The following is an 11,037-nucleotide window of genomic DNA, read 5'->3' on the forward strand; positions in this document are numbered from 1 at the left end:
CTGAGATTGTTTTTCATGACATATTGTAGTTCAATAAACTGGTGAAATTACTTTTGTAATTTTGTACCTTTTTTATGAATTGCGTTTATTTGTGGGGAAAAAAACATAAATTTGGCAAAAATTTTGAATATTTCACAATTTTCAAACTTTTAATTCTTATGCCATTAAATCAGAGAGTTATGTCACACAAAATAGTTAATAACATTTCCCACATGTCTACTTTACATCTGCACATTTTTGGAAACTATTTTTTTTTTGTTAGGAAGTTATAAGGGTTAAAATTTTACCATCGATTTCTCATTTTTCCAGAAAAATTTACAAAACCATCTTTTTTAGGGACCACCTCACATTTGAAGTGACTTTGAGGGGTCTATATAACAGAAACTACCCAAAAGTGACACCATTCTAAAAACTGCACCCCTCAAGGTGCTCAAAACCACATTCAAGAAGTTTATTAACCCTTCAGGTGCTTCACAGGAACTGAAGCAATGTCGAAGGAAAAAAATAACATTTAATTTTTTTTCTGCATAAGAGCAGAAGCAGGAATTGGAGGAGCCATCTATGGTGAATCTGGATAGTGAGAGATTATTTAGAGTAAGTCATATAGATTGGGAGAGAGAACCATAGAACACTGAAGAAACTGAATTGATAGTGTGTAATAGCACAAAAATTAAGATTATTGTGTGAGGAAAAGCGAATAATAAAGATGTAATTGATAGTTATAGAGAGATAGGAAAGTCATTGTGTCTGTGAATCAGGGCCAGGAAGGAACACTGCAGCTGCTGCTTACTTGATCAGTGTGGTTGTATTGCTAATACAATTCAGCCATGTATTCATATCTTTTTAGAGCAACTGGAGGCTTTGGAGTACTTTTAATTATTTGTGAATCGAAAGTTTGAAAAACACATTTTAAAAGATTTACGTACATTGCAAAAAAAAGTACACTGCCATAAAGGCAGCGAAAGGACTCCAAAGCCTCATATTTCAGATTACAGGTACCAAATTCAAGTAAGTAATATTGTCAGGACTGGTCTGAATAGCGTTTTTTCTGGCTTTTCATAAAGGACCCATTCTTCTCCCCCAATTGAAATCAAAATGTGATTTTTTTTTAACCTCCTATGAAACTTTGCCATTTTGCCTACAAAGAGAGCAATGAGCCATAAAAATAATTAATATTTTTTCACTGTTGTGCACTTCTCAAATTTAGGGGCCTCTGAAGCCTTCCAGGAGTCAGATCTCAATCACACTGTTTAGTTTATTCATAGAAAATATTCCCTTTACTTGGTCATTTTCTTCTAAGCGCTTATATACAGAGATATCCTGGTCTTTACCAGTCAGGAATGAGTACTCCATTTCTTGACAGTAAATCTAAATATATTAATGCAAATGTTAATGGCTCACCATGTAGCGGATTCACCGAACCGTAGGTTAGGGTGACTAGCACGGTCCGGAGACAATGATGCAGCAGAAGACTCCTAAAAACCAATAAAAGGCCATTCTCATGAAAAAAATAAGAGAAAAACTTTGTTAGATATTCACAAGATAGTGGATCACATCATTTAAAAGCATTTTGCCTGTTGGCAAACCAAAACCCATTTTACCACACCACTTTATGACGTAATCCAATATTTTGTTTTTATTTCAGTTATAATTATAAAGTCTGAAAAATAAAAATAGTTAGGATAGGATGTACATGTTAATCTCACATAGCTTAATTGTTGTGCGATGATTTCACCGCAGATCAGAAGCGGTGTTTGCGACACTATCATGCACATGACAGCGCGACAAACACCCGATGTTCAGGCAGTCAATCACAGTAATGCCACACCAAAGATGGTGCCTGCATTTCTGTGATTGTCAAGCAAATAAAGATCCAAACATGCGGAGGGTCACCTGAATATATCAATGCAAATACCAAATTACTCTCTAAGGCTTCTTTCACACTTCCGTCAGTACGGGGCCATCACGAAGCATCGGCGCGACGTACCGATGGAAGTGAGTGAAATTTTGAGTGACATGAGCAGCGGACGCAGTGTTTCAATGTGTCTGCTGTCCAATGTAAAGTCTCAGGGAGGAGAGGGGGGATTTCCAGCAGGGCATGTGCATTAAAAAAATGCAGGATAGGACGTACGAAAAACGTTCCCTTGAATGCTTTTACGTTACGACAGCCTGCCAAATACCGATGCATCCAGTGCATGACATATGGAACATGTGGCCATACATCGTGATGCGCCGGTAATACAAGTCTATGTGAAAAAAATGCATCCTGTGGGCAACTTTGCAGGATGCGTTTTTTTTTCACAAAACGACACATTGTGACGGTTAGCTGAAAACGTTAGTGTGAAAGTAGCTTAAGTAACGAATAGCCCACATAGCGTACTATTTGTGCGATGAATAATACAGAATGTATTCGCTCATCACTATTTATACCACCAGCTTGAAAAATGATTTTAAAATGTGAATTATTGGCCTGCTGAATTGTATGTTCAGTAAATGCACTCAATACTTGGTCGGGGCTCCTTTTGCATCAATTACTATCAATGTGGCGTGGCATGGATGCGATCAGCACGTGGCACTGCTGGGGTGTTTTGGAAGTCCAGGTTGCTTTGATAGCAGCCTTCAGCTCACCTGCATTGTTGGGTCTGGTGTCTCTCATCTTCCTCTTGACAATACCCCATAGATTCTCTATGGGGTTAAGGTCAGGCGAGTTTGCTGGCCAATCAAGCACAGTCATGCTGCTGTTTGTAAACTAGGTATTGGTACTTTTGACGTGTGGACAAGTGCCAAGTCCTGCTGGAGAATTAAATTTTCATCTTCAAAAAGCTTGTCAGCAGAGGGAAGCATAAAGTGCTCTAAAATATCCTGGTAGATGGCTGCGTTGATTTTTGTCTTGATAAAACACAGTGGATCTACAGCAGCAGGTGACATGGCTCCCAAACCATCACTGATTGTGGAAACTTCACAGTAGACCTCAAGCAGCTTGGATTGGGGCCTCTCCACTCTTCCTCCAGACTCTGGGACCTTGATTTCCAAATTAAATGCAAAATTTACTTTCATCTGAAAACACCTTGGACCACTAAGCAACAGTCAAGTTCTTTTTCTCTTTGGCCCAGGTAAGACACTTCTGACATTGTCTATTGGTCATGAGTAGTGTTGAGCATTCCGATACCGCAAGTATCGGGTATCGGCCGATACTTGCGGTATCGGAATTCCGATACCGAGATCCGATACTTTTGTGGTATCGGGTATCGGTATCGGATACATAGAGATGTGTAAAATAAAGAATTAAAATAAAAAATATTGATATATTTACCTCTCCGGCGGCCCCTGGACTCAGCGCGGGTAACCGGCAGGCTTCGTTGTTCAAAATCAGCGCTTTTAGGACCTGAGAATCACGTCCCGGCTTCTGATTGGTCGCGGGCCGCCCATGTGACCGCCATGCGACCAATCACAAGCCGCGACATCACCGCAAGCTATTAACGCGCTCATTTTTAAAAATGAGCGCGTTAATGGCTTTCAAAGACGTAGCGGCTTGTGATTGGTCGCGTGGCCGCGACCAATCACAAGCCGCGACGTCACCGCAAGCTATTAACGCGCTCATTTTTAAAAATGAGCGCGTTAATGACTTTCAAAGACGTAGCGGCTTGTGATTGGTCGCGTGGCGGTCACATGGGCGGCCCGCGACCAATCAGAAGCCGGGACGTGATTCTCAGGTCCTAAAAGCGCTGATTTTGAACAAAGAAGCCTGCCGGTTACCCGCGCTGAGTTCAGGGGCCGCCGGAGAGGTAAATATATCAATATTTTTTATTTTAATTCTTTATTTTACACATCCCTATGGATCCCAGGGCCTGAAGGAGAGTTTCCTCTCCTTCAGACCCTGGGAACCATCAGGATACCTTCCGATACTTGATGTCCCATTGACTTGTATTGGTATCGGATATCGGTATCGGCGATATCCGATATTTTTCGGGTATCGGCCGATACTATCCGATACAGATACTTTCAAGTATCGGACGGTATCGCTCAACACTAGTCATGAGTGGCTTGACATAAGCAATGTGACACTTGTAGCCCATGTCCTGGAGACGTCTGTGTGTGGTGGTTCTTGAAGCAATGACTCCAGTAGCAGTTCACTCCTTGTGAATCTCCCTCAAACTTTTGAATGGCCTTTTCTTAACAATCCTTTCAAGGTTGCAGTTATCCTGATTGCTTGTGCACTTTTTTCTACCACACTTTTTCCTTCCACTCAACCTTCCATTATTATGCTTGGATACAGTAACCTATGAACAGCCAGCTTCTTTAGCAATTACCTTTTGTGGCTTACCCTCCTTGTGGAGTGTGTCAATGACTGCCTTCTGGATATCTGTCAAGTCAGCAGTCTTCCCCCTGATTGTGGAGCCTACTGAAACAAACCAAGGGACTTTTTAAATGCTTAAGAAGCTTTTGCAGGTTTTTTGTTAATTATTTTAATTTTCTGAGATAATGACTTTTGGGTTTTCATTGGCTGTAAGCCATAAACATTAACATTAACAGAAATAAATACTTGATAGATCACTCTGTTTGTAATGACTCTAAATAATATATGAGTTTCACTTTTTGTATTGAAGAACTGAAATAAATTAACTTTTTGATGATATCCTAATTTTGTAAGAAGCAGCTGTATATTATTGGAGTCCGCAGGAGAATGTACCAAAAAAGATCAATGAAAAGTCTTAATTAAAGTAAGCAGTAATCTGGGGAGAAGAAAATGCAGAATCCTCGACCCACATTTTACTGTACATTGCTCAAGACATTAGGACTATAGTTGGGTTTGATGAACCGTTTGTATTTTTCAATGTCATCAACTGTTTAAATATGTCACCTTATAAAACACTTACATGAATAAAGCTATTATCATATCAATCAGAGACTAAAGATTTATATGAGATTTTCCACAAGGATTAAATAACAGCGTAAAACCTGTCTATGTGTTCTGGGTAATACAGCAGCTCAGCCCACTTCAGGAGCATCTAGTAAGAAGTTATCACCTGTGCATGGGATTGGTGACTGATCACTTCTAGATTTGAGGGGAGTCGGACTGATGTGGCTCCAGCCGTTGAAGAGACGCTCCATTTATTCTCTATGGACCTGTTGAAGGTACCAGAGCTGAGCAGAGAACTGCACATCCATTCACGTGGTGGACAAAAGTGTCATTGTGTCAGCAGACAGACCCCACTGATATAGAAGTTAGCAACTATTGTACTGTAATAGCAGATAACTTCTTGTAACTGAAACACACTTGAAATAGATTTGAGCTGCAAAACCAGATGCAAAATATCTACACGATTAGCGAGGACCATGGGCCTAATTCATCAATAGGGCTTGTTGGAGTCAGATGCCCCCTTAATGAATCATGCACCTCTTCATGAATCAGGAGCCTCGAATTAGCAGCGTACACCTCTGTGAGTGCCTCACCTCAAATCCTACTCCAACGCTCTTCCTAAATTTGACGAGTGGCAGTCGCCGCGCCCCTGTACCACCCATTTTGGCACGGATGGATGTTAGTTGCCAATAATTCCTAAATTTATCCAAAACTTCAAGTTGTGCCTTTTAAAAAATTTTATGCCAGAATTTTGGAGTGAAAGTTTTGATGAATCGGCGGTGCTCTTGTATTTCTAATCCTGTTGTTAATGCTTGATGGTAAATTGATAAAGCCCAATCTACCAACACTTGACACATTAATTCAAGATGTTTACTGTTTTGGCAGTGTAATATAATAGACCCAATATTGTACAAATGTCTCCATATGCTTCATTATTTGAGAATATGTCAAAATTGTATTATTATTGTTGACATTATCTTCACCATTATTATTATTATTAACATTTACACTAGTGCACAGTGTCAGTAAGCTGCTAAAGGTCTCTGATAATATTACGGTCTGCAGAGATTTTGTGTCAGTTTAATCCTTATATATTAACAGTAGGGAGCTCTTCCATTAGGCTAATAAAAAAAAGATATGGGAGCATAACGCAAGTACAGAGTTATTTTTAAAAAATATAAGAAAATAATAGATTTAAGCAATATTATGTCTGTGACGAGGACAGATATTTCATCTTTTATCAACACTGGTACCTGCTAACAAGTTTCCATTATATGAAAACGTGTCAAAGTTTTGTTAGTCAAATGAAAAGGTACAAGCACAATCTGAATACATTTAAATTAAAGTAGTTAATTTAAATAAAAATGTGCTCTTCAACTGCAGACAGGTCACTGTTGCTGAAAGATTTATTATTTGGCTGTGCTATTTCACATCTTAAATCATGTACTTATTTTGTGGAAAGTGAAATGAATGTTCACCCTTAGACCCCCTTCACACATCCGTCTTTTAAGGACCGCAAATACGAGCACACACACATTGTTTTCTATCATGGTGCGCACATTTCACATGAGCCACGTGTCCAGATTCAGGTGCCAGAACAGTACCCGGACCCCATTCACTTGAATGGAGGGCCCAAACATCCAGTGTTTGCCATGCTGTCATGTGCATGACAGAGCTGAAAACACCGCTTCTGTTAGGCGGTGAAATCATCCCCGCTGGTCAGAGAGCCACCTTTTCCCATGCTGTCAAAAGACAGCCTGAGCACTCAGCTGTGATCGGAGGTATAAAGTTTACCTCTAGTCACTAGTGTCAACGGATGGGACTACTGCTCCCATCATCCAACACGTGCTGCCACTAATAACAGCAAGAGCAGGAGCGGCTGACGAGAGTATTCATTAGCTTGCTTCTGTGCTGTAAATAAATAATTAAAGAAAACAAAATGGCGTAGGGTCCCCTGTATTTTTGACAACCAGCCAGGCAAAACTCAGAGCTCGTGGCTGCAACCCTCTGCTGTCAGCCTCAAAAAGGCTGGTTATCAAGGCTATCTTTTGATAGCATAGGAGCCGCTGCTCTCTGACCGACGGGATGATTTCACCGCCAATCAGAAGTGCTGTTTGCCGCTCTGTCATGCACATGACAATACCCGGTGTTTGGGCAGCCAAACCCGAACAGTAAAACGGACTTCTTGGTGAAGTCCGTGTTAGGTGTCCGTGACTGAAGAGTTGGTGTTTGGTACGGAGGCTGAACTTTATTGTTCGGGTTCACAAATCTCTAATAAGGACAGCACATGGACATCACATGGATGTCACATGTACACGGACCATTGATCTCACCATTACTGTTTTTTCCAGTACAGGAGTCACCAGGACGTGGGAAGGGGGCCTAAAAAATCATTATTTTTTTTCTAAATAGTTTCACAATTCTCTACTGATTTGTTTTTATGCCTACTTCAGTTGGATTAAACAGATTTTTTCAATTACTGCGCGCTCCTAGTGATTGTTAGTTTGGGCAGAGAGAGTGTGAGAGACACTCTGTAAGGGTATCCTGCTTCCTTTGGCAGCCCCGTAGCCTTACTAGAACATTTTAACAGCACCAAAGTTCAGGTCTACACTGACATCTATGGGGTTTGAGTTCAAGTTCGGGTAGAATTCTGGCACCTGAACTGAACTTTGGACAAAAGTTCAGTCAAACCCAACAAACCTGAACATCTACGGATCCGATCATCCCCAATTATGATGATACCTAAAAAAATGTTTTCTGCTTTAAACAAAAAAATACTCCAATAATATATATTTTTTAGTTTTAAGTAACTTATTTTTATTTTTGGTCAATAAAGTTGTATGAGAGTTTGAAGGACATACTGTCATTTCATTAATTCCATTTTAAGGGTTCATATACATTTTTTAACTCTTTTAATTCCATTGTTTTGGGAGGGGAAGTAACAAAAAGTTAATCTATTTTTCTTACTGACTGGGTTTCACAGGTGTACAAACAGTAGACCCCTGCTATGACAATGCCTTCAAGATCCAGTAGTTGCGTGGGGGAATGCAATGTGCAGCAGAAGAGAAGCACTCAATTCCAATCTCTTAAATGCTGCTGTGAGAATTCACATCAACATCTAAGAGTTATGGTACCGTCACACAGTGCAATTTAGATCGCTACGACGGCACGATTTGTGACGTTGCATCGTCGCTTAATTATCGTTTCAAACATCGTAGACTGCGGTCACACTACACGATGCACGACGCTGAAGCGATAAATTCATGACGTATTTGCGATGTAGAAGTCGTATGGGACAGTCGTACGGTCGTGTCACACACGACGATTCAGAGCAAATTTTGCATAATCTGTGCGTGACGTTGTTCACAAGGGGCGTGTTGTGCCACTAGTTAGTGTGGTGATAGGCCAAAGGTTCTGTGCACACAATTGGTTGGAAAATTTGTCACCTGAGCGCTATTGTTCCCAATGCCACTTCACTGCTTTCAAAATTTCCTTTCTTCACTTCGTACTTGGACACTTGGTGGACCTGGACATCGGAATTTTGTACCTCGCTGAATATACCACGCTTTGCACCGCTGCTTCGAGGTATGTAAACCGCTTGGGCGTGGTGGATGGAACGCTGTATGGACGGCATGAGTGCTTCGTTCCACCGCTGAAGCGAAGTGGATGGTACACTGTTGTGACTGGAGGGCTACAATGTGGCAGATGGTACGCTGTTGTGCTTGGTTGTGACTGGTGGGCTACAGCGTGGTAGATGGAACTCAGTTTGTTCGGCATGACCGCTTCGTTCCACCGCTGAAGCGATGCGGATGGTACGCTGGTGTGACTGCTTATGACCGGTTGTGTGTGATGAGCTAGAGCGTGGCAGATGGCACAATGTATGGTCACCATGAGCGCTTTGTGTGGCTGCTGTAGGGAAGCGGGCGGTACACTGTTTTGGGTTATGGTGGCCTATGGCGCGGCAGATGGAAGAAGCGATGCGGATGGTACGCTGTTGTGACTGGTCGTGACTGGTCGTGACTGGTGGGCTACAGCGTGGTAGATGGAACTCAGTTTGTTCGGCATGACCGCTTCGTTCCACCGCTGAAGCGATGCGGATGGTACGCTGGTGTGACTGCTTATGACCGGTTGTGTGTGTTGAGCTAGAGCGTGGCAGATGGCACAATGTATGGTCACCATGAGCGCTTTGTGTGGCTGCTGTAGGGAAGCGGGCGGTACACTGTTTTGGGTTATGGTGGCCTATGGCGCGGCAGATGGAAGAAGCGATGCGGATGGTACGCTGTTGTGACTGGTCGTGACTGGTCGTGACTGGTGGGCTACAGCGTGGTAGATGGAACTCAGTTTGTTCGGCATGACCGCTTCGTTCCGCCGCTGAAACGATGCGGATGGTACGCTGTTGTGACTGCTTATGACCGGTTGTGTCTGTTGCGCTACAGCGTGGCAGATGGTACAATGTATGGTCACCATGAGCGCTTTGTGTGGCTGCTGTAGGGAAGCGGGCGGTACACTGTTTTGGGTTATGGTGGCCTATGGCGTGGCAGATGGAAGAAGCGATGGTAGGCATGAGCGCTTTGTGTGGCTGCTGTTGTTAAGCGTTTGGCACACTGGCAAAAGTATTGTTAATAGGACTCTTTGTCAACCATGTAATTTTTTTTTATAATTACTTTTTAGATGTCAAATCGTGTGGAGTTCATCAGGGATTTCATCGAGATTTATCAGTCTTTTCCCTGCCTCTGGAAAATAAAATCTCCTGAGTATTGTAACAGGGAAAAGAGGAGGGAGGCTTACTTACAGCTCATTGAGCTTTACAATCGTCAGGCACCAGATGAGGCAGCTAACGAAGCAGTTATTAAAAAGAAAATACAGGCGCTCCGCACGGTCTGGAGGAAGGAGCTGAACAAGGTTCTTCAGACTACAAGGTCCGGAGCTTCCACTGAAGAAGTTTATGTGCCAAAACTGTGGTATTTTGAGCATCTTAATTTTCTGAGGGACCAAGAGGTGCCACGGACTTCAACGTGTCTTCGATTGTTGGCACCTGTGGAACCAATAGTTTCGGAGAACCACGCCGAGCAGGAGTCACAAGGGCAACAAGTAAGTAGCTCTTTGGACGAAAGTTCACCAATGTGTCCTATAATTACATAATTTTTCTCTGCATTTTAGGTTTTATACTTCTGATTATCACATCAGTTTGAAGTTGTTACAAAAACATGTACACATAAGTAACCCTGTCGCAGTCAAGTATTATATGGGGAACTTAATATGTATGAAATGGAGATATATGTAAACCATACCATCTAAGCAATATAGAAAATAGTATCGCTTCAAGCTGCCGATGTACTCTTGTTGAGACTATTTAGACTATAAAATATTGGTCAGGTTCCCATAGCAGTCAGAACAGTGTAGTTCAAAGTATTCAATAAAAGGGAGGGTTAAAGAATATTACTAAGCATCAAATATATTATAATCTTTTTGTTACCTACTACGAATATATAGTTTGGATGCGGTTATGGTGGTACTACTTTTTGTTGCCGGGTTCATAACTTGTTTTTTTTTCCCCCCCCCCAGGATGACAGTGCGCAGGACAGTACACTGGACTGTTCACAGGACTGCACAACAACAGATTTAGTGGAGGCTGCACCTGCCAGGAGTCAATCGAGGCAAGGTCCAAGAAAACGGAAAGCCACCTCAGACGCCTCAAATGAACTATTGAGCCTGGCAAAGAAGGTGTTGACAAGAAATGTTAGCCCTGCGTTAGAGGGTTTTGGACACTATGTGGTTGACAAACTGGCAAAAATGGACGACAACCAAAGAATACTAGCAGAGCGTCTGATTCTGGAAGCAGTAAACAAGGGTACTGATGGCGATTTGGACAAGAACACTTGTTTGGTCTCTTCCCGGCCAATACAGCGGACAGAGCCATCAAATTTCAATGGTTGGTCACAGGGTCAGACATCGATGCGACACAATCCTCACGTTTCCCACTTCGGCCAGCCACCCCCTAATAACTCCTACACGCCAATACCTTTACATATGGCTTCGCCCATCAGGCACCAAAATTTTCAGCCGGAACAATAGTCGTATCATAATTTGTGATTTCCTAACTACTTTTACATTCCTTTTTTTTTATTGTCTTGTTAAAATAATGTTTCAAATAAAAGCTTTTATTATAAATTCTA

At 41.9% G+C, this 11,037-nt stretch overlaps 1 protein-coding gene across 1 annotated transcript; it reads left to right on the top strand.

Moving 5' to 3' along the window:
- Positions 1-8,049: 8,049 nt before the first annotated feature.
- LOC138676902 (uncharacterized) lies at positions 8,050-11,037 on the top strand. The gene is made up of 2 exons (XM_069766593.1): positions 8,050-9,952; positions 10,427-11,037. The coding sequence occupies exons 1-2, from the start codon at positions 9,533-9,535 to the stop codon at positions 10,934-10,936; spliced, it is 930 nt and encodes a 309-aa protein (XP_069622694.1). The 5' UTR covers positions 8,050-9,532; the 3' UTR covers positions 10,937-11,037.

This window comes from Ranitomeya imitator, chromosome 4 (assembly GCF_032444005.1).
Source record: "Ranitomeya imitator isolate aRanImi1 chromosome 4, aRanImi1.pri, whole genome shotgun sequence".
Classification (NCBI taxonomy): domain Eukaryota; kingdom Metazoa; phylum Chordata; class Amphibia; order Anura; family Dendrobatidae; genus Ranitomeya; species Ranitomeya imitator.